Genomic DNA, 24,731 nt, shown 5'->3' on the forward strand with positions numbered 1-24,731 from the left:
TGTGTGCTAAAAGAATGGTGAAACAGTTCCTCCCATTATGCATTTTTACTGTTTGGAACAGTTCAAGAGACAAAAAAAGAATCTTAAACTTTATGTAGAATCCTTAATAGTACCTGCTCCAAAATTAGACCACATTTCTTAACCTCAACCTCTCAATTGATGTTATGTGCTGTTTCCAATCTGCAGCTTCAGGAAGGAATAATGCCAGAATGCACTATTAAAAATGTTGCCTCTCTTGGGGTATGGAAAGATGCATTTAAGTTCACCCCTAAAAATACTTTACTCCTACTGTAATTACAATAAGATCAGTACTTTCTCTGGAAGAACAACAACTGAGGAAAAGTAATAGATGAGGTGCAAAATAAAAATTGGGACTTTTTCTTCATGAGCTTTAAATCTCTTGTTTGGTTTCATGTTATGACTAATTAGAATGATTAATTTAGATTAATCAGAATTTGGTACCATCAATGTAATATCAAATATTTTTATGAACCTTACATACAATGCACTATGTTCTTTTAAAAGACTGCAATACCGTGTTTCCCCGATAGTAAGACACCCCCGATTGTAAGACGTATCGGGGGTTTCAGGGGGGTCGGCTAATATAAGCCGTACCCCGAAAGTAAGACATAAGTCTTACTTTCGGGGAAACACGGGGTTGCCGCCTCCCTCTCGTAGCTGCGCGCCGCCTCCTGCCCACGTCCCCCTCTCCATACGTCGCCGCGTCTGCAGGAACGGGTGGAGGGGCGCCACGAAGGGCGGCTCTTGAAAGCCACCACGGCGCCATTGTTGTCCTCACGGCGCAAAGCCACACAGTCCCGGATCGCTTGCTTCCCCGGCCAGCAAGCCGGCTGCCTGGGAAAGCGGCGCGCTGTTAAAACGCGCGTTTTTCAAATGCGCTGCTTTCCTAGGCAGCCGGCTTGCTGGCCGGGGAAGCAAGCGATCCGGGACTGTGTGGTTTTGCGCCGTGAGGACAACAACGGCGCCGTGGTGGCTTTCAAGCGCCGCCCTTCGTGGTGCCCCTCCACCCGTTCCTGCAGAAAGCCTGGGAAAGCGGCCAGCAAGCCGGCTGCCTGGGAAAGCGGCACGCTGTTAAAACGCGCGTTTTTCAAATGCGCTGCTTTCCTAGGCAGCCGGCTTGCTGGCCGGGGAAGCAAGCGATCCGGGACTGTGTGGCTTTGCACCGTGAGGACAACAACGGCGGCGTGGTGGCTTTCAAGCGCCGCCCTTCGTGGCGCCCCTCCACCCGTTCCTGCAGAAAGCCTGGGAAAGTGGCCAGCAAGCCGGCTGCCTGGGAAAGCGGCGCACTTTTAAAACGGGACTGTGGTGATGGTGTTGGGGGGGTGCGAGATAAGTGAGGGAGCCTCGAAACCGCTTGTCGCCTTCGCTTCCATGGGGCTTTTGAGGGAAATAACAGTCCCTCCTGGGGGAGAAGCAGGGGACAGGCTCTCGGAGCCCTTGAAAAGACACCCCCCCCCTTTCCACCCCTTGTCGCCCGAGACGAGGTCGGGGCGCTTCCTTCCCATTGGCGCTCTCTTCAGATCCTCCTCCCCTCGCTCTGGGTGAGCAGCACGGCATGGCGGCGGTGATGGAGGAGGAGGAAGAGGAGGAGAACGAGGGCGAATATAAGACATACCCCGAAAGTAAGACGTAGTGGGGCTTTTGGGGATAAAAAGAAAGTAAGACACTGTCTTACTTTCGGGGAAACACGGTATTATAAACTGCAGTATAAATTGCCACAGTGATCAGAACTACAAGTACTCGTGGTTGATTGAAAGTTTCTTGTTTCTTGCTGCCACCGACATTTAAAACACTGATTTGTCATTCTGTTTTAGATATCCCAGTCAATTCTCTTTAGGCCACATCCTGCGATGCAGGTAATTCGTTCTCAGCTCCAACGTTTGCCTTCTCCATTCTACTACTAGAGAGATCTTTACTGGATAATTTTCTCATTTTAATATTTGGTAGCTTCTTAAGGTCACCATCCCAGTCTCTGGTAGAAATGGAAGAAAAATGGCAAGCATTAGGGGTTGGAAAGTATAATATTTATGCTGATGATCAATCATTGCTCCTATTTAAAACCAAAAATATATAGTACTTTGATTGGAAGGATCTTTGTAAAATAGCCACCTAATTGAAGAGATGTTTTCAAACGACGTTTCTGAAATTCCTATGATACGGGAAATACAGGGAAACTACTATGCATACTCTAAAATAGGCTTATAATACTTAAATAAACTTAATTCCCATATCAAATTAAAGAAAAACAAAAATATTCTGGGTCCAATCTATATGTAAAATGTTCTACCTACTTTATAAACTCATCCTGCACTATCATTTTTTTTTTTTTTTCTTTTTGCTAATACAATCTTCCATCTGTTTTTCAATTAATTTCTTCCTGGATTTTGTAAATCGGGACAAAAATTAATGTGCTCTGCTTTCTCAAAACTCATCAGTTTTATGCAGCTGAATTCTCCTAATACTGGGATGACTCAACCTTGGAAAACTCTCGCGATTATGCATTAAGGGCTAGGTGAGAACCACTGATGTACTGTAAATTAATTCCTTCCCTTCACACGTAATTAGACACAGAGTGGAAATGTAAGAAAAGCTCCAACCATAAAAGCATCTCAAAATCTGTGTATTTGGTTTTTCACATTGATTTTAAGGTAAAGTAATTCTAACCACAGACTGATTTCCATCCCAGTAGAATGTATTTTTCCTAGGAATTGAAATGAGGCAGATCAGGAAGGTAAAAATAACAGCCTCTCCAAATTTAACCATGATCTTGGGGTTGTTGGGGTTTTTTTGTTTTGTTTTGTTTTGAGATTTCAAAGAAGCCTAAATTTGAACTAGGTATTTCTTTCCGAAGTAGATTACCTGTTAATTTTTCCTGAAAAAATAAAATGAAGTAAAAAGGGAATATAAGAATCCTACTTCCCATAAACAGCCTCTGAATCTATCCATGATCCTTGTTTGTCTCACTGATTTCAAGCTTAACCCTAACCTTAAGTGGATTTCCATCTAAATAGGATTTCCTTAGGCATTGTGTCAAGCAATTAAAATAACAACATGTTAATTTTGATAGAAGTCTAATACTAAAAAAAAATAGAGAAAAAGGCAAAGAGATACAAATATATAAATCCTCAATTTTCACTTATCAGTTTATTTCCGAGTTATAACATCTCGATTGACTATATTAATTTTTACACTCAAATTCTCATTTTATAAAGTAATTTTGTATAACACAAGGAATCATAATACAATATGTTCAAAATATTTTATTATTCAAAACTGAATATGATGCATGTCATTGTTGAAAAATAAACAGTCTGTTCCTACTAGATTACTTCAGATTAAAAGACTGTGTCCTCTTTTTAAAATTAAAAGAAATTATGCTGGAGTAATCCTGCCCTTCCTGTTTCAGGGTAGTTAGAAAATAACTTACCTAAAATATTGAAGATTTTTACAGTTTACAATGTCAGGGATTTCTGTGGAAAAAAATTAAATCTAGATCAACAAACAGATTAAAAGTAAGGAAATTAAAAGATTAGTAATGTCTGTCTGATTTTGTTATTGTAATTCAGGGGTCCCAAACTTGGCAACTTTAAAACTTGTGGAGTTCAACTCCTAGAATTCTCTGTTGTTGTTGAAAGAGACTAAATCACCTGTTTATTTTGCCCAGTTTAGAAATTAAAACTCATTCATCAAAATACATTATTCCAAATTTACAGGATACCCCAAATAATACATTCCAAAGGATGGCTATTAGATTTACTTTGTTAGCAATGTAAAAAAAAAATCTGATCTGCATTTACCCATATGATTTGGTCTTCTGAATCTTTGAAATATTTTTAGAATAATATTTTAATGTGTAGATTCATAGGAAACATTTGTGTTAAAAGATATTAATATGTTAAATTATATCCCCAAACGTTGGCATTTGACTGTTCAGTTATGGTTGTATCAGGCCATCAATGCTAATTATTCTGAGGATTTGTAAAAACAGTGCTCTAGGTACATTATAACCATTCATTTAGTGATCATCTGAAGTTACAATGGCCCTAAAAAAGGTAAATTATAACAGCATTCCCATAGTCAAGTGATCAAAATTTGGATGATTAGCAACTGGCATGTTTTTCCAATAATTACAGCACCTTTGGGAGGGAGTGTCATATGATTGCCATTTTTTAGTTTCCAACAAGCAAAATCAATGCAGAAAGCTAAATTAACAACTAAATGATTTAACAAGTGCATTTAGCAATTCACCTAACAACAGTGGCTAAAAAAGGTCATAAAATCAAGCACGACTCACTTAACAGTCAACTTTCTTAACAGTTGCAATTTTAAATCAAGGACTACCTATATTCTTGATACTAAACTGGATTCATGAGAAATCTGATTTACTGTTTTTGAAAAAGCAATCTTATTTATTAGTCAAAAAATGACTCAGTATATTTTTCTGTGGTGTATTAGCGACTCATTTAAAAATTGATTTGACATTTGATAAACGTTTTACAAATATAAACAGTTTCCTCATTTATGTTAAGTTGGCTAGCTTGTTTGGTTTCATTTGAGTAGTTTTTCATATATTTATTTCTTTTTTGTTTGCATTTGTTCTATTTTTTTACATAAAGCTTTTAAAAATTTAAATATTTTATTTTAACAAGCGCAAGAGGCACATCTTGATATACTGTAGAAAACCTGTGACAAAGCAATGACAACAAGATTTCTCCAAATTTTAATAATAGGAGTAACATTTTGTTACCCAAACTTGTTAAAATAAAGAAAGTTTATGCTAAGCTTTTTCCTACGTATTGTTCTCCTCCATTATTAAATTTCTGGTTTCAGAAGTATTAATTCTAGGCATCACACCGTGTTCCATTTGATGGAACCTGTGGTTGGATTACAAAACTAGATTACATACCACAAAGCCAAGTTTGCACATATCTGCCTATCAAGCTACAAATTAGTTCTAAAAAAAGAAATGGGTTTGGATTAAAAAATTAATCCTGATTAAACAGGGCAAATCAGTTGCGTTCAAAAATTTGTGCATGGTTCCATAAATTACAGCTTTTGAATTCAAAATCAAGATTGTGACAAAGCCATAATTGAAGTTTTTTAAAAAGTTATTGTCTCTGGGGTTTTTTTAAGAGTAATTGGGGTATAGGTCCAGTCAGACTTACATAAATCAGAAATACTGAGAATTTGCATCTAAATCAGACTAGCTTCAATCACAAGAAGCTCAAATTGACAGAAAGAAATGTTATCACTCTATCTAACTCTTGCTCTCTCCTCTGGATGCCTCTACATTATGTACATGCATTATGGATGCCTCTAGATTATGTACATGCATTTCTCAGGAGAAAACTCTATTTGCAAAAAAGAAATTACTTGCTGCCATATTGAAGATATTATTTTAGCCAATTAAGATGTTTTTTATCAATTAGGCTAATTTAATACTGTTTCACATCAAATTTGTAAAAGCACCTAATTTTTCCAGACAAAATTATAATTAACTAGTAAGAAAAACTAATGAATAGTGAATCCTGGGACAGAAAGGAAAGTCATACCACTAGTCATTTCTTCTCAATAAAAGACAATAGAAATACAGTGGTACCTCTACTTGTGAACTTAATTCGTTCCGTGACCAGTTTCTTAAGTAGAAAAGTTTATAAGAAGAAGCAATTTTTCCCATAGGAATCAATATAAAAGCATGTGATTGGGAAAACCACAGGGAGGGTGGAGGCCCTGTTTTCTCCCAGGAGATTCCTAGAGAGGCCCCATGGAGGCTTTCCCCCTGCCTTTTCTGGTCCTGTTTCCTCCCAGGAGATTTCTAGAGAGACCCCACAGAGACTTTTCCCCACCTTTTCTGGCCCTGTTTCCTCCCAGGAGATTCCTAGAGAGGCTCCACGGAGGTTTCTCCCTGCCTTTTCCGGTTACAGTTTCGGAGGCTCGGGTTTGTAAGTGGAAAATAGTTCTTGAGAAGAGACAAAAAATCTTGAACATTCAGTTCTTATCTAGAAAAGTTCATAAATAGAGGCGTTCCTAAGTAGAGGTACCATTGTACTATGCATTTTAAAGATTAGTCATTCTAACTTTTCATCTTAAACTACCATCTCTAATAAAACTGCCTAGCAGTATAAATTGTTTTTCTCAAATTTAAACCAAGTTAACCAGGAGATATGCAAATGATTATTTTGCCTTAAATATTTCACAGTAAAAAAAAAAGTGGTAATTTTAATACAATGTTAAATTATACATACATGAGAGATAAATCAATAGGCTGTAGAGCGAGACATGCAATACATGTCGAACCTTTTTTTCCTCAGGTGCTGAAAGAGCGTGAATATGCGCCATCGCGCATGCGTGAATGCCCATACCCATAATTCAATGCCTGGCGAGGGCAAAAACAGCTTCCCTCACCCTCCCAAAGGCCCTCTGGACGCTGGAAACGGGCTGTTTCCCAACTTCTGGTGGGCCCAATAGGCTTGTGTTTTGCCCTCCCCAGGCTCCAAAGGCTTCACTGGAGATGGGGGAGGGTAAAACCACCCTCCCCCATTCCCCGGGAGGCTCTCTGGAAGCCAAAAATGTCCTCCCAGAATCTCTGTGTGACCCAATAATCTGCTGGCAGGCACATACATGCATAGGACAACAGCTCACATGCCAGCAGATATGGCTTCACGTGCCATCACTGACATATAGCATATAGAAACATAGAAACATAGAAGTCTGACGGCAGAAAAAGACCTCATGGTCCATCTAGTCTGCCCTTATACTATTTTCTGTATTTTATCTTAGGATGGATATATGTTTATCCCAGGCATGTTTAAATTCAGTTACTGTGGATTTATCTACCACATCTGCTGGAAGTTTGTTCCAAGGATCTACTACTCTTTCAGTAAAATAATATTTTCTCATGTTGCTTTTGATCTTTCCCCCAACTAACTTCAGATTGTGTCCCCTTGTTCTTGTGTTCACTTCATATCTACTGTTAATTTTAAGCTGTTGCTTAAAGAACATTTCAAGTCCTCTAAATGGACATGAATTTTTCACACAAACGTGTCTAAACATGTATCAATTCATCAGAAACAAGTTTACAATGACCATCTGTTTACTATTTAAAAAAAATCTTTCACATGCATCAAATTAACTACCATAAAAAGGGAGAGCTTACAGATTATCCGCCTTTTCTTTAGTAAACTGAGAAACCAGTACCTGAATATCAGGTTCAAGTAAAGTTCAACAGCATACAGATAATAAAGTATGAATAATATATGAGAAAACAATTAACTTTTATTTACTTCAGAAGTAGACCACATACGTTACTGTTCTTTTATGCAGAGTTCTTATATTTGGGGCACATTTTAATAACAAATGACTTTTTTTAGCACAACATACCTATGCCATAGCTTTCATACTGCTGTCTTTCACGTTCCATGGCCTGCTTGATTACAGTTTCTCTGGAACTGTGCTGTCTGGACTGTCTTCCTTTAATGCTATTGTGAAGATCAATCTGTTCCAACTCATCACGAAATCGCTGCAGATAACTAACACAGAGAAAACTGTCATTTTAGGGAAATTGTGGGGTTTTTTTAAAGTAATACTTTTCATCTTGAACAGTAAAGAATATATACAAAAATACTGATATTTAAACTGCCCCTTAATATCATCAACCATCCAGATTCTAAGCAGAAATCTGACAACAAAAGAATGAACAGCATACCATATTTTTCAGAGTATAAGAGACCTTTTTCCTCCCTGGTAATTTGGGAGCATTTTATATTCTGAATGACACCAGTTGTACAAGTTCTCCCACTTAAAAAGATGAGAGGCCTGTAATTGACATCATAAGTAGACCTCAACCATGAGAGATAACATGAGAAAACACATCCAGAAAATCACATTGTCTGATTTTTAACAAATTTATTTGCAAATTATGGTGGAAAATAAGTATTTGGTCACCTACAAAGAAGCAAGATTTCTGGCTCTCACAGACCAGTCACTTCTTTAAGAGGCTCCTCTGTCCTCCACTCATTACCTGTAGTAATGGCACCTGATTGAACTTGTTATCAGTATAAAAATCACCTGTCCACAACCTCAAACAGTCACACTTCAAACTCCACTATGGTGAAGACCAGAGAGCTGTCGAAGGACACCAGAAACAAAACTGTAACCGTGCACCAGACTGGGAAGACTGAATCTGCAATAGGCAAGCAGCTTGGTGTGAAGAAATCAACTCTGGGAGCAATAATTAGAAAATAAAAGACAAACAAAACAACTGATAATCTCCCTCAATCTGGTGCTCCATGCAAAATCTCATCCCGTGGGGTCAAAATGATCACAAGAACGGTGAGGAAAAATCTCAGAACCACACTGGGGAACCTAGTGAATGACCTGCAGAGCTGGGACCAATATAACAAAGGCTACCATCAGTAACACACTACGCTGCCAGGGACTCAGATCCTGCAGTGCCAGATGTGCCCCCCTGCTTAAACCAGTATATGTCTGGACCCATCTGAAGTTTGCTAGAGAGCATTTGGATGATCCAGAAGAGTACTGGGAGAATGTCATATGGTCAGATGAAACCAAAGTAGAACTGTTTGGTAGAAACACAACTCGTCGTGTTTGGAGGAGAAAGAATGCTGAGTTACATCCAAAGAACACCATACTTACTGTGAAGCATGGGGGTGGCAACATCATGCTTTGGGGCTGTTTCTCTGCAAAGGGACCAGGACGACTGATCTGCGTACATGAAAGAATGAACGGGGCCATATATCGTGAGATTTTGAGTGCAAACTTCCTTCCATCAGCAAGGGCACTGAAGATGAAACGTGCCTGGGTCTTTCAGCATGACAATGATCCCAAGCACACCGCCAGGGCAACGAAGGAGTGGCTTTGTAAGAAGCATGTCAAGGTCCTGGAGTGGCCTAGCCAGTCTCCAGATCTCAACCCTATAGAAAACCTATGGAGGGAGTTGAAAGTCCATGTTGCCCAGCGACAGCCCCAAAACATCACTGCTCTAAAGGAGATCTGCATGGAGGAATGGGCCAACATACCAGCAAGTGTGTGGCAACTTTGTGAAGACTTACAGAAAACGCTTGACCTCTGTCATTGCCAACAAAGGATATATAACACAGTATTGAGATGAACTTTTGTTATTGACCAAATACTTATTTTCCACCATAATTTGCAAATAAATTCATTAAAAATCAGACAATGTGATTTTCTGGATGTGTTTTCTCATGTTGTCTCTCATGGTTGAGGTCTACTTATGATGTCAATTACAGGCCTCTCTCATCTTTTAAGTGGGAAAACTTGCACAACTGGTGTTTGACTTAATACTTCCCCCCCCCCCACTGTAGCTGCTAACAATCTTCCCAGCTCTTACCTTGCAGGCTTTTTCATTGTTTCTCTCTGCAAATAATGTTTTCCAAGCCCTAAGTCTTTCAGGATTTTTTCCATTGCTATAACTTGCTCCGAATAAGTTTCTTTCTAGTCCTAACCAGGTGCTAACGATGTTCCAAGCTCTTACCGCTTGCAAGCTCTTTCATTGGTACCCTCTTTGAAGAATGTTTTCCAAGCCCTAAGTCTTTGCAAGTTTTTTTTCCACTGTTCTACTTGCTCCGAATGTTTCTCTCCAGGTGCTAAGGAGCTTGCAAGCTCTTTCATTGTTACTCTCTCCCAATAAAGTTTTTTTAAAGCCCTAAGCAAGGGATAAAATAATATGCTGGCTTAGGATGCTAGCCAGATGAATACCTGGTAAGCAGATCGTTTTCCCTAATTTCCTCCCCAAAAACTAAGGTGTGTTTTATACTCTGGTGCATCTTATACTCCAAAAAGTAGGGTCATTTACTTTAGCCAGGAAAATATTTTTTAAAAGCAGAAAGTATAAACTACTTTGTGTATGTTTCAAACTAAACTTGCTTTTTAATTGTAGCTCATATTTAAAATAAATAAGTTTGTTTGTTTATTTACAAAATCCAGAAACAGGATATTTGGGACCAATGGTGTCTTCAAATAAGTTCCAGGAAAATGCTGATAAATGGTACACAACAGGTACCATATATATTATTCCAGAAAAACAATTAGATTAGAGTAGTTAATTTAACTGTTTCTAATTACTTATGATAATTAACATATATGTTAAAATTACACTGCAAGAATAAATACTAAAGATGGCATATACCAACAGATATTTTAATGCACCACATAGAACAGGGTATTGTTTTGATTTTGAAAAACCCACCAAGTAGGTAAAATTATGAACATCAACTCAACATTCTTGTTCCAAATACAGAAGACTTAGGTTACTTGGTATAAACCTACTTTTCTACTAATTCAGAAGCTTCTTTTTTTGTGTATTCCATTTTGTCAGGATCAAGGTGACATTGAAACCAAAGCAATTTTTCACCTGCAAAAAAAGAGAGAACAAAAATAAAAGTTCAGTTCATTGTAATATTCAGTATTTGTTAAATACGACAGGAATGTTAATAGGTATGTGGGTGTAATATATTTTTGCTGATAATGAAAATGAAGGGAGATTAGTATAGATCTATTTCAAGCTATTTAGCTCTCATCAGCAAGCCATACCCTTACCGGGATTTGAACCTGGGCGGCCTGCCTATAAGGCAGTAGCTTTAACCTCTGAGCCATACATATATACAGTGTTCCCTCGATTTTCGCGGGGGTTACATTCCAAGACCTCCCGCGAAAGTCGATTTTCCGTGAAGTAGCGGTGCGGAAGTAAAAACACCATTTTTGGCTATGGACAGCCAAAAACTACCCCCACGCACCCTTTTTCAAGGCAGCGCAAGGAGCCGGGCTTGAAATTAGGGCAGGGAGCGACGAAAGTGCGGAGGCCGGCAAAGATTGCTTTGAATGTCGGCTGCCCCCGCCCCCCCAGCGCCTCCGGCCCCCTTGCCGCTACCGCCCGCCCGATCCACCCCTCTCACCGGCTTTCTTCGGACACGGGTCCTGCAGCAGCGCTGGCGGCTACGGCTTCTCATCCTCCTCATTCGGCTGGTAGCCGCTCTGAGCGCTTTGAGAATGCCTGCCTCGCCCCTCTCACAGTCCCTTAGCTGACAGTACTTTCGTCCCAGCTATCAGCGAGGGGGCTGCAGGAGAGGTGGGGGCAGGCGTTCTCACAGAGAGGGAGAGGGAGAAAGAGAGAGAGAGCAAGAGGGGGGAGAGTGGAAGGTAGAGAGAGAGAGAAAAATGATAGAAAAAGGGAGAAAAAAGAGAAATGAGAAAATGATTGAAGCAGAGAATGACAGGAAAGAAAGAGAAAGAGAGAGAGAAGTGACTCTTGGTGATGATGTATGACGTCATCGGGTGGGAAAAACCGTGGTATAGAAAAAAAACTGTGGAGTATTTTTTAATTAATATTTTTTGAAAAACCGTGGTACTGTATAGCGTTTCGCGAAGTTTGAACCCGCGAAAATCGAGGGATCACTGTATATACATACATACACACATTTGTTTAATTGTTTATTTGATTTTTGATTTATTTGATTTTTATGCCGCCCTTCTCCTTAGACTCAGGGCGGCTTACAACATGTTAGCAATAGCACTTTTTAACAGAGCCAGCATATTGTCCCCAGAAGTATACTTCTTCCTTTTTTCCTCTCAGCCCCTCCAGATTCAAATCCTGGCAAGGTTAGGGCTAGCTGATGAGAGCTAAATAGCTTGAAATAGATTTATGCTAGTGCACAATTTCAAAGATATATTATTTATATTTAAAGGTGATAAATTAATAATTAAGTTAAATTAAAAACTGATAAAAATTCCTTTAAAGAAAGTTTATGAATTATGCAAAACTTCCAAATGATAAACTTCTTTGAGTCTAAGGAGAAGGGCGGCATAAAAATCGAATGAATGAATGAATGAATGAATGAATGAATGAATGAATGAATGAATGAATGAATAAATAAATAAATGTTATAGAAAACACTAATTAAAAAATCAGAACTGTATAAAAGAAACAGTATTTCAAAATAGTAATAATAGGATACCTAATGTTAAACCGAGTACATAGTTGATATAAAGTTTTTTTAAAAAAATATATTAGCAGTGGCTAGAACTTCACCCAAGGAAATATTTAAAGATATGCAACAAAGATTAATTTTACAAAATCTGAAAATACAAATTAATCTCACCCACAATGCTGAGCCGAAAAGCCTTTTCATTTTTCAATCTGCAGGAAGAAAATAGTAACTATAATATATTTCTTTAATAATTAATTTAATGTTGCAGTCTCATGACATATTTAGTAGTTATAATAGCACAATCTAACTTCTAAAATAGGTATAGCCAATTGGACTAAGTATGTAAACTGAAGAAACTATACAAGAATTTTTTAAAAACTATCTTTCATTTATATGTAAATACAGAAGCAGATGAATCATTTTGCTCTGAAAGAGAAGGAATCTGTTTAATAAAGAAAATACCTACTTTATTTACCAAGTGAATTCTTATCCCTAAACGGCAAGCATAAAGATGTTTACAAAATATATTTTAATATCTGCTTTAACATTAGTTATTTCCTGTGGCACGCAAAAGCTCTCAGATTACAGAATCTGATATTAACACATCTGAAATCACCCCAAGCAACCATCTAACTCACATTTTACCATGTTATAATTAAGATGAGACTTGCTGACAGCATTGTTGAATCCCAGTTTGTGAATGCTTTAAATCAATGGTTCCTAAAGTGGTAGGTACTGCCCCCTGGTGGGCAGTGGGATGACTTGGGGGCACTAAGAGGCGAGGGGCAGCAGGGGGATCTAAGAGGCCACGTGGAGGACGAGAAACATGTTGGGGTGGCTGGAAAGGGGGATAACAGCTCTTCTATGCTTGGCAGCCTTCCACACAGCCTTCCCAGCGGTCCCCCATGCCTGCTTTGCTTCCAAGGTCAGCAGCCAGACTGGCCCGGCCAGTGAGTGGGTAAACAGCCATTGGAGGAAATGCAGACATTGAGAGGGATGACGGAAGGGCAAGCGGATGTCCCAGGGCTACTGCACATGCACCTGCCCTGTTTCTGCAAAGGCAGAGCCCCCACTTTGCAGAGCGATCCAAAGAGGGGAGGCCACTTCCACCGGCCCCAGCTCTGTAGTGCTTGGAGGGGCCGAAGCAGGCCACTGACTTCTCATCTGGCCACCTGCCTACTCTGTTTGCGGATTGGCCTGGCTGATCACCGGCGCCACTCTGGGAACTCAGTCCATGGCACTGGGTTGGAAGACAGTGGGCTGCTTCGGAGCCCCAAGTCCCGTGGAGCCAGCACGGGAGGCACAGGTAGAAGGCAGCCTTTTCTACAGCTTCTCCCTCCCTTCTTTAGCTCACCCTGTAGGGCTCTGCCTTTGTAGAAACGGGGGGGGGGGGGGTTTAGTTTGTATGGAGGATTGATGGGGGATGCAGAGTGGGGCAAGAGAAGGCATAATAGGCTGCGCTGCCCTGGCCCCACTCAACTGCATTTCTTCCAGCCCATCCACCCCATGGTGCCATGAGCGAGACAATTGGCCGTGCCTCTCCATCCCGTCTTCCTCGCCAAGCACTACTGCACCAGTGGCTCTGCCCTGCCCAGCTCCCCCCACCGCCATTTCCTGCAAACTTCCCAGAAGATGGCTGGAGCAAGAGGTGGGCAGGAGCACATGGAAAAGTAAGGAAGGAAGGAAGGAAGTGAGAGAGAGAAAGAGAGAGAGAGAGAAAGAAGGAAGGAGGGAAGGAAGGAAAAGAGAGAGACAGAGAGAAAGAGAGAGAGAAGGGAGGGACAGAAGGAAGATTTATGACCACAATTGAGGCTAAAATTTTGGTTGCTAATCAAGATTGTTGTTAACTGGGTTTAACCACATTTTACACATTGGCACGCCCTCTGTCACCTGATCCAAGCCACACCCACCTGAAGGGGATGGGAGTGGGGGGCACTGAGAATGAGTTTGTAGCACCAAGGGGGCAGTGGACTGAAAATGTTTGAAAACCACTGCTTTAAATGCTCTATATTCCTATATAAATATAACTTAAGCATGATCTATTTTTCATAAATTCTAGATAAAGAGAACGCAAATAAATAAATAAATAAGATAACATTATACTTATACACTTATTTATTATATCTGGTTATAATGCTAATTATATTACATGTTTCTATGATACTACTCCCAACAATACCTGTGCCTCAAAATTTAAGAGTTATGAAGAATTAGACTACAAGGTCAAAAAGTTAGATTAATGAACAGAAGAGAACATTTTAGAAATACTGAGATTATTTTACTAGGAAAATAAAATCCATTCCTCTCTGCTGTGTGAGGATACAATGACTTGCTAAAAACCTCTTCTCAGGAAAGGGAGGAGGAGGGACTGACTCCTGCACTTCTACAAGATATTTTACTGAAATGAAACAGAACAGAAAAGTGTGTTCTCATTATACCATTGAGGGGTTTTTCATGTTAAATGAACAGAAAGCACATGGTGACATAGCAAATACTTTGGGAGAAAAGGAGAAAATCTGGAGCCCACTAGGCATTAATTTAAGATTAGGTTCTACATCTCTGCCTCTAAATATATTACACAAAGCCTCTGACAAATATAACATATAGGACACCAATATGCTATTTTATCATAAATCACATTTAATACTAATACATTTTAACATGTAAGAGTGGCTATCACTTTTATTTCCAAAACACCACAACAAAATTGTTTAAAGCATCAGTAAAAAGATAAACTAAAAGTAGGTTTCAAAGTGAATGTTTTATAATATTGTATTCCGTTGTGCTGTTAATACTAAACATTATTTGCACAGAAATTACATCAATATTTTAAAGAATTCTATTTCAGTTGTAGATTCCCGGGCTGAGGGTTACAGGCATATTAACTTCTCCTTGTCACTGATCTTGATCAGGAATGCTGGAGAAAGTGACTTTGCTACAGATTTTAGCAGCAGTCGAAAAACAATTATCTAGTTTCTACCAATTGATCAGAGCAAGATCATTTTTGGCAGTTATTCAAGACAATTCAGGGGCATGTACAATGCAAGTTTTGGGTGTGTCACATTATCAAAATTAAAGAATTTTAGAAACCTTTACAGTGTTTCTCTGAAAATAAGACCTACCCTGAAAATAAATCCTAGCCTGATTTTTAAGTCTGCCTAATATAAGCCTTACCCCAAAAATAAGTCCTAGTGAACGGGGGGAGTGTGGCTAGCACAGGAAGCATAAAACGTGTGCTGACCGGCAGCAGCCACAGTCCGGTCAACACAGGTGAGTCGATTACCTGTCAAAGCAAAAGGTGGATGCAGAAATGGGAGGAGGCATGCTACCTGGATGGCCCTGCAGGCCATGGAACGCTAAGAGTTGGACCGGAGTAGCAGGCGGCTGCAAGATGCTCATCTTTCTGCGGCAGCACCAGCAGCAGACAGAGGTGCAGGGGGAAAGGCAGGCAATCCCGAGGCACCGTATAAGTTATGGGAAAGTTAAGAGTTGGTTGCGGAGCAGATGGATGGAAGAGGCTGGTCTTTGTGTCTCTTGGCTTGCCTGTGACTTGCACGGGGCATTGTGATCACCTGCCTGCCTTCCACCCTGCACCTCTGACTGGGACTTGTTTTTGGGGAAACACAGTAGCAAGATCAATCATGGTCAATATCACTGCAAATGATGAAAGATCTTAGAACTGGACAGTAATGGATTGCTATGATTTCTGCTTATGTGTTCATCTCATTTTAAATACATCCTTAAATAAGTTGCCAGATTAGTAAGATAAAGGTGACAGTTGTATTTGACTCCAGGGGACAGCACTCATCTCCATTTATTATCAAGAGAGTCAATGTTGTCCAAAGATACTTTCATGATCAAGTGGCCAGCATGACTATACACCAAGGCATATGGAAAACTCTTAACTTGTCACTGAAGTGGTAGCTATTTATCTACTTGCATTTGAATGCTTTCAAACTGATGGGCGGGAGCTTGGTCAGCTTTCTAGCTGATAAGCTCAGCATCTTTAACTGCTGAGCCATTAATATTTCTACAGCAAGAATATTATCCCAGATACCACTCAACATTAGAAAATATGTTTAAACTTACTTTTCCTTTTTAACCTGTTTATGTGCTTCTTTTGCAAGTTGAGCTGCTTTTCTGCTGTAAGGATGGATGACTTTCTTCTCCTGCTGCCCCCCTTTTGCTTTGGCAGTTTTGGGCTGAAATAATGAGTCCAAATTTTTAAAAAAGCATTTAATAGAACTATTTCAACTATCCACACCTGAAACGTAACAAAAATAATTATTTAACTTTCAAGCATCCACCATATCGTCATAACACTTAAACTATACAAGATTGTTATAAGGATCTTATTTATATATTTCTCTACTTCTATTCAAAATAAAAAGAGGCCTTCTAAAAAAAATTATAGAAATCAGTACAGATCCTAAATTATTATCACTATATAATGATAATCAACTGATGTATTCTTTCACTGTAAGCTCGTAAAACTACCATAAGTTTTTTACAACTTTTGTATGTCTTTCTCATTGGTAACCTTGAGTTGGCTTTCATCACCAACTACAAAAAGAATGAAAGATGAATGGATTCTAATGGAACTCAAAAAGAATACTTGAAGAAATGATAAAAATGCATACAAGGAAAACCAAAATAATCAAAATTTTACAATGTTTTCAATGTATAATTTAGGCTGATAAAACTATACACATAAAATATCAGTGATATTTAACATCACTGTTTGATATTACGGTGGTGCAATGGCTCAGAAATTAAGACATCGAGTTAAATAATCATATATACTTTTTTTTGTGCCCTATTGCAAGCATCCAGACTGTCCAGGTACTTTCTATAAAACTGCCTTTTCCAATACAGAGCAGCATTTGAGTGCTATAGATATTTGGCAGAGTACATCCAGAAAATGACACAACTTATATATTTGTGTCAGATGTCAGGACACAAGTAGATCATCATGACTTTACATGATATAAATATATGCACATTTTTACCAACATATTGATGTTACCATATGCACACTATCATCAGCATATTGATGAAAGAATATCCCAAAATGATGATGATTTTGCCTGGTAGTTTCATGTAATGATTAAATATCAGGGGATTTAAAAATGGCACTCCACAAGGAAAGGGACAGTGCTGACCCTACCCACATAGAGCTGTGTACCAATGATAGACCTGAACAATTATAAAATGCTACCTCTAATTCTAAACACTTCAAGCCAGTCCAATATACAGCTATTGAGAGATTTAAAGGGTACACAGCCTAAAATAAGTGACCTTTGGCCTCTGAAAAGGTGTGTTTGAACACCATCTCTTGATGCTTACATTACATTAAATATTACGATTGCATCTCGTTTTGCATCAAAAACATACGCTCAAGGAGTTTTTAGTTAAAAACTAAAATACATTTCAGCATGACTAATACTAAACGAAGACGTTTCGGCATCAGGTTTGTGATCACTTAAAAGGCCATCGAAACTCCATCGTTATCTGTTGCCGACTCCAATCAGCTTAATTCCAAAAAATGGGGGCGGGGCCACCCACCAACCTTAAACAATCTAAGGGTCTAAGTTATGGAGAGCTTCCTGCCGGTTTTTCACCGAATCCCCCCTCCCCCCGTGCACGCACTACAGCTCACCATATTCGCGAACGAACCAAGAAACAGGCGCGTCTCTTTAACGGGGAACAAGCACCCATGCGCTTTTCTCAACCCAGGCGAGTCCCACACTTTAACCCTCTCGGCTGGATCGACTGACCCTCAGCTGCTCTGTTCCGTTCAAGGAGGACTCCGGGTCGTATTGGATCGAGTTCAGTAAACACGTTGAATTAATTCCTTCCTCCTAATTCAGAAGGGAGCGTTTACGGGCGCGTAGAAGTCATTTCTACAAACGCTGCTAGATCAAAATAAGTCTGAGGACGTCGGTGTTTAAACTGTGCGTTGCTGATTAACTTCCGCTGAAAATCGCGGATGTCTCCCGGGCATGTCTTATTTTAAGCAAATGAGCAAACTTAGTCTTTAGGAAAAGAATCAACTGAGACTAGGTAGGGCTAAACGTAGACATAATGAGTGACAGCTATCCCGTTGCCCTCAACAATAATTTGAACATTAAATTAAACTTAACATTAAAACTTTTAATATTTTTTTATTTTAATATTTCTATTTTAATATTGCACTGTATGGGGGGTTGGGGAGGGGTGTGTGAGCTGTCCAGGGTCCCTAGCAATGAAGGGCTACCAAAATTTTTACTACCAAACTTTGGGCGTGCTGATGCATTTTCTTTCAACATCTTTCAGTACAAATTGGGTGCTCTGGGGTGGAGCTCCATTTTTGCTACCTCACTACCCCCCACCCCCCACCTTCAGGCAGCAGCCCAGGACTGGTCCCTAGGGAGATGGGCAGCATACAAATTGAATGAATGAATGAATCAATCAATCAATAAAAACACTTCTGATATCTTATGCAGCATTAACATTATTTGTTTTAAGGGTAGATTTACTGAAAGTAAGGAATATATAGAACAATATAAATTCTATGCTATAACTATAGTTCATATATGCATAGCAGATTGTCTGATTTTTTTTTTCAATATCGACTATCCTGTCCTTGAACAGCTGGGTGGACTGGATATTCATTCATTCATTCATTCATTCATTCATTCATTCATTCATTCATTCATTCATTCATTTGGATTTCTATGCCACCCTTTTCCGTAGACTTAACATTTGAACTACTAGAAGTTCATGTACTTTCCATATACTAAATAAATAAATAAGTGGATTGACTAAATTACAGCATCTATGTTTAAAAGCAGAAATGATGAAATTATAATATTATAAAATTAGGCTGGACAGTATTTTTCTTTTCAAGACTTGCTAGCTTTCTCTTTCAATGACCTTACATTATATATTGTTAGATTTACTTTTTTTTTCAGCAGATCAAAGAGTATTACATGGGAATTTTTCTTCGTTTATCCCCAAAACAACCACCTTGTGAAGAAAGTTCAGCTGAGAGAGAATGAGTGTAAGTGGAATTGAACCTTAGACCTACTCAAATACCTCAGTGATTACATCAAGACAACTGACTGTCTAGGGCAGTGTTTCCCAACCTTGGCAACTTGAAGATGTCTGGACTTCAAGTTGCCAAGGTTGGGAAACACTGGTCTAGAGCAGTGTTTTTCAACAGTGTGCCGCGGCACACTAGTGTGCCGCGAGACATGGTCAGGTGTGCCACGAAGAAGGAAGCTCAGCTTTTGGTCTTGCAACTTTTTGCTGTGGGCGCGAAGAGGAAAAAGTTGTGAGATCGGAAGCTGAGCTTCCTTCTTTGCACCTTCCAAGTTTTTCCGGTAGCTGCAGCGCCCTGCCTGGCTGGAGCTTCCCTGGCGGTGGTGGCAGGTGAGCTATGGGGCCTGGCGGGAGGGTGTTGGCAGGGAGAGTGGGCAGGTGCCAGCAGCAGCGGCACTGGGCAGTAGCCGTGGGACGGCAGCTGTGAGCGGGAGCTCCAGGGCAGAGGCACCAACGGCGGTGGCTGGACTTATTGCTGGACGCTGTACATGCTGGCCCTGCGCTGGGTGGGCCGGGATAGAGATGCCAGCCCCGCACCCATGCCCAGCATGGCACCAGCGTGTACAGCATCCAGCAACACGTCCAGCCACCGCTGTGTGTGCCTCCACCCTGGAGCTCCCGCTCGCAGCTGACTGCCCTGCCACTGCTCTGTGGCTACTGCCCGATGCCGCTGTTGCTGGCGTGGTGTACGAGAGAGAGAGAGAGAGAAAGAGAGAGGAGGGGAGAGAGAAAGAGAAAGAAAGCAAGAGAGAGAAAGAGAGAGGGAAAGAAAGAAAGAAAGAGAGAGGGAAAGAAAGCAAGAGAGAAAGAGAGAGGGAAAGAAAGAAAGAGGGAAAGAAAGCAAGAGAGAGAGAAAAAGAGAGAGAAAGCAAGAGAGAGAGAGAGAAAGCAAGAGAGAGATAAAAGAGAGGAAGGGAGAGAGAGAGGAATAAGGAGAAAAAGGGGAGAAAAGGGAGAAATGAGCAAATGATTTTTGGTGGTGGTGTGTCCCAGGATTTTGTAAATGTAAACAATGTGCCACAGCTCAAAAAAGGTTGAAAATCACTGGTCTAGAGTACACAGAAGGAGAGTGAATTCTGGCAACTATCCAACTTTAGATTAACAAGATCATGTCTCTTACAGATTCAGTTCTGAAGTCCCATCAGACAATATCACTGCTTATCCTAGAGAAAACAGCTATTATTGTTCCTGGCAGGCTGGGACCAAATTCTGAAAGAGATCCAGCTTTGGATACACAAGCTGCTATATAGTGGGTCACTGTCAGACCTTTCAGTCTGCCTGAGTATTCTGGCTGCTATTCTTTAAAGCAAAATCTAGTTCTGAAAGGGTTTCAGCTTTGAATGGTCAGGTCTCCTGGAAGGTAGGTAGGGATGACAGAAAGTTTTTGTGTTCAAGGTACCCACAAAGTTTGCAAAACCCATCTCTAGTCAATAAACTCCAAAAGACAATGGGAGGCTAAATTCATTAGTTACTATGCAGAATATTTCCAACTATCTCATCTCAATGTACAGCACAGCACATCTACAGGGACCGGTAGAAAAGTGGTCAGACTACAGGGGACAACTTTCAAAGGAGATGGCTACTTAAATGTTTTAAGGAAAACTGCTACGCACATTTTGCAAACTTTTCTTGCAAATGTTTTTACAATTGCGGGTATCAGAATATGTCTAGTCTTCTGAAAAGGAAAAAAATGCTATAGCTATAAAATATGACTATCCTGATTGATGCTTCATTTAAAATCAAGAGTTTTGAAAAACACATTTTCTAAAGGGCATGATGGAAATGTAGAGAATGATGAATAGATGATGAATAGATTTCATGACTTCAACTGGAAATTGCTTTTGATTTAGTCATGATTACAATAAGTGTTGTATCAATCATGCACTGAGCTATAACTCTGACCGAGTTATAGAAGAATACATTTGCAATATTTATTTCAAAATTCCTTAGACTAACTTTACTTCATGCCAGTGAAGATTCAGTTTTGTTCTATTTCTTTTTAAAGCATGCTGCATTTAGAGCTAATGTTGGCTTTAGTGCTTGCTTGGAATACCAAAGATTCTTCTTTATAATGGCAATTTGTGTCACTTTGGAATAAGTTTTGGTCCTCCAGATCTCACGAACGTTTAGGCATTGAATCTTCTGATATTGGGATAGGTACAATAATATTTTTGGGTTATATTCAAATGAGATTCAACCATTTATTTCATGTCTTTTGAAATAGTTCCATCTTTCAACAAAGTTCATCATCAAAGGGGTGGGGGGGGTTCTGCTTTTTGAGTAGGCACTTCAATGAAGTTCCAGTGCTGTCAAGTAAAAAAACTATTTTTCCTACAGAACTTTTTTTAAAAAAATGTCTTTATATTGTTTTGTTTATGTTCCTCGTGCGAGATTTTGCTACCTGCACAGTTGCAGGAAGCAAAATTATGCTCGAACTCACGCTCGCATGCCAGAGCCACAGAGTTGCGCACAATTAGCTGTACCGGAAAGAACCCACTACTGACCCTGTATATATACTTCATGCCCATTGAAAATTGTTATTTCAGGCATTGTTCCATAAAGCCAGAAGGTGGCTATCTTCTGCTTTACTCTGATATTTTCACCCACTAGAGAACATTGGATCAGAGCAGACCCCAATTCTTATCTTTTCCCCCCTCCTTTCATATTTATGGATTTTTTAAAATGTGGGCATACCTGCTTACTATTTTCTTCTGCATTCCTCTCAACACTCCTTATGGAAATAGGAGAATTCTATAACATTAGTGGAACAAAACTCCCCACCCCACTCCATCCTTCTTTCCTGGAATGGACATTATTTATTTGTTCCACGTTCCTAAATTTTTCCTGGGTTCCTCCATAGCCGTGATGTATTATTATTATTATAATTTTCATTTTATTTATTTATTACTGATTTATTTATTTTTTACTTATGAATTTTTCTTATGAATTATTTTTTAACACACAATAAGATGAAAAAATAAAGACATTTGATAACATTGGAATGTTTTTGTAAGAGCTTTTCTTGTGGAAAACCTGATGCGGCCCAGCCTCACCCAGACTCTACCTCCAGCGGCCCCCGGGTAAATGGAGTTTGAGACCCCTGATCTATAGTGTCATATTGAAAGAACATTTTTCTTTTTACTTTCTTTTTTCTTCTTTCATTCTTTTTTCTTTTTCTTTTATTTAATTAAAAATTCTCAATAAAAATATTTTTAATGCCACAGACCAGTAGATAATGCTGCATAAGGAAACTAGATTGTTTTTTTTAAATCTGTACATCAAATCTTAATAAATAGGTTATTTTCTTGAAGTTATAGTTTAAAAAATAAGTTACAGTGACAGATATGTGGTTTAAGAAAAAGGAATCAAACCTTTTGGTAACTGCAAATTGCTAAACTGTTATCGCTTCTTTATTTGCTTGTTGGTGTCTCTAACTATATTTGTGTATAGTTATAGTACTTTTGTCTCTTATCTTTAGTGTAACCAGGGAGTGCTCTGATTTTATGCTACTTTAAAGATAGTCAAGGGCTTTCAGTAGGAAAAATCCTTAAAAGTTAGTGTATGTATACACAATACATGCGTGCATATATTGGATAAGATGTTATGATATAAATATTCCAGCATTTCTGCATATCAATGTGTACATTTCATAATTAATTCATGAGGATTGATGGTTAGTGGATTATTAGGCTTTGTATGTTGTATCATGGCATTGCTATATAATAGGGCAAAACTACAGCTCCTGAAACATAGCCATTAAAAAGCATACAAATGTGAGTAGATAAACAGAAGGTTAATGGGTTCCCTAGTTTCATGCTGGCCACATGATAATGGAAACATCTCTTAGATAACACAGACTCCCTTGGCTGTCATGAGCACTTCCCCCTTGAGTCGGTCATAACAGGATAGGGGAAACCTTTAAAGCTTTAACTAGCATTGCAATGGCACGCCTTCTATTTCATTATGTGCTGATTTGGGTGCTGTTTGGATAATATGGATAGCTACTCTCTACTTTGTTTTAGTTTTCAATTACAAATCACATGAATGTATCTATCTTTTTCATTATCAGCAAATATATGTTACACATACACACAGAGAGTATATATACTTTCCTTACCTTTAAGGATGGTTTGTGTCTTCCTCAATGTTGATCTTATACGAGAGGCCTGAGAAGAGGCGTTGGTCTTACCTGATTTGCCTCTTTTCATCAGGTGGAGCCAGCATCAGGATGGGTTGTCCTCAGTGATGGGCTACCAAAATTTTTATTACCACACTGTGGGCGTGGCTTATGCATTTTGTTTCAACATCTTTCAGTGCAAATTGGGTGCTCTGGGGTGGAGCTCCATTTTCACTACCCCACTGTGTCCCCCCCCCCCCCCCCGAGTCGTTACCCTAGCTCAGCTCCAATGTGCATGTGTGTGCCAGCCAACTGATTTTTGGCTCACCCGGAGGCTCTGGGAGGGCATTTTCAGCTTCTGGAGAGTCTCTGGAAGGATGGGGGAGGGCAAAAAATGGGCCTACCAGTCCCACCAGAGTTTGGGAAATGGGCTGTTTCAGGCCTCCAGTGCGCCTCCAGGGGGGGGGGGACAGGGGAGGCTATTTTCGCCATCCCAAGTCATTGAATTATAAGTGTGGGCACTTGTGCATGCACAATAGTGCGCACACATGTGCTTTTGGCACCTGAGGGGAAAAAGGTTTGCCCTCACTGGTCTAGGCTAGGGCATGGGGAATATTTACACAGACATGCATGCGTGCGCACGCACACATACATGGTTTTTTTCTCTTATGTATACATGTTTTTGTTTAGTAAATTAGGTGTCCAAACAGAATTTTGAAGTAAACAGATTCATTGAATCAAATACTGCAGATCAAGGGCCCCCAATCCCCGGGCGGTGGGCAAGCATTCAAAGCTTTATTTGTGCATGCATGGGATTAGATTGAGCATGTGAAACCACCAATCACTGCCACCATTTCCACTGGTGGTCCATGGAGCCGAAAATATTGGGGACCACTGCTGTAGATGATTTAAATCTCTCAAACTATACAGAAAATTTTAATATCCACTTGGATGCTCTGTACACTTCTAGTCAACAATGTTCACCTAATGGATTGACGGGAGTTGTTATGCAATCTTTCTGCAATTTCATGGAGAATAGTCATGAAGATAGTGTTACTGCAGGAACTGACAAGGCAATTCAAAACCTTTCAGTCTTAAAAGCTGATTTCTCTATAGGGTGCAATGCAATCCTATTTTTAATTCCCATTAGAACTGGGAATTAAAATGGAAATGAAAGAGAAGTTTAGATGTGCTTAGCTCCCACTAAACTTAAAGATTGTTAAAATGTTTAATTATGACTAAATATTACCAATAGGTCCTTAATGTTTGTTTCTGAATTCCCACTAGAATTCAGTATTTGCATGGAGTCCAAATGTTTTGAATATGACAAAAGTGGCCCAACATTTGTACAGTAGTGTAATTATTCTAAGAAGGACTCAAATATTATTGCATATATTAAAGGCTAGCCAGGTTCATCCATAATTTCTAGTCATAATGTGTTCTATTTGACTTTTATTTAACTTGTGTGTGAAGCTATCTAGTGACATTAATAAAGATTGGTTATGCTTTAATGGAATGTATAAAATCAATCATTGTATATTTCT

The 24,731-nt window shown here is 39.4% G+C and overlaps 1 protein-coding gene across 1 annotated transcript; it reads right to left on the reverse strand.

Annotated features, from left to right (window-relative positions):
• Positions 1-1,263: 1,263 nt before the first annotated feature.
• TMA16 (translation machinery associated 16 homolog) lies at positions 1,264-17,929 on the reverse strand. The gene is made up of 7 exons (XM_070756576.1): positions 17,647-17,929; positions 16,077-16,189; positions 12,159-12,196; positions 10,330-10,414; positions 7,402-7,550; positions 3,449-3,491; positions 1,264-1,993 (listed from the first exon to the last, which is right to left on the reverse strand). Exons 1-7 carry the CDS (start codon positions 17,647-17,649, stop codon positions 1,855-1,857), a joined length of 570 nt encoding a protein of 189 aa, XP_070612677.1. The 5' UTR covers positions 17,650-17,929; the 3' UTR covers positions 1,264-1,854.
• Between the last annotated feature and the right edge of the window lie 6,802 nt (positions 17,930-24,731).

The sequence above is a fragment of the Erythrolamprus reginae genome, chromosome 7 (assembly GCF_031021105.1).
Source record: "Erythrolamprus reginae isolate rEryReg1 chromosome 7, rEryReg1.hap1, whole genome shotgun sequence".
NCBI classification, from domain to species: Eukaryota; Metazoa; Chordata; class Lepidosauria; order Squamata; family Dipsadidae; genus Erythrolamprus; species Erythrolamprus reginae.

What these genes read in the sequence shown, in the direction of transcription:
- TMA16 (XM_070756576.1), bottom strand. An exon ending in AAACAGGTTAAAAAGGAAAA is followed by an intron (nt 12,197 to 16,076) that starts GTAAGTTTAAAC and finishes TTCTTCCTGCAG; the next exon opens with ATTGAAAAATGAAAAGGCTT. An exon ending in AAAAATCTTCAATATTTTAG is followed by an intron (nt 1,994 to 3,448) that starts GTAAGTTATTTT and finishes CATTTCTACCAG; the next exon opens with AGACTGGGATGGTGACCTTA.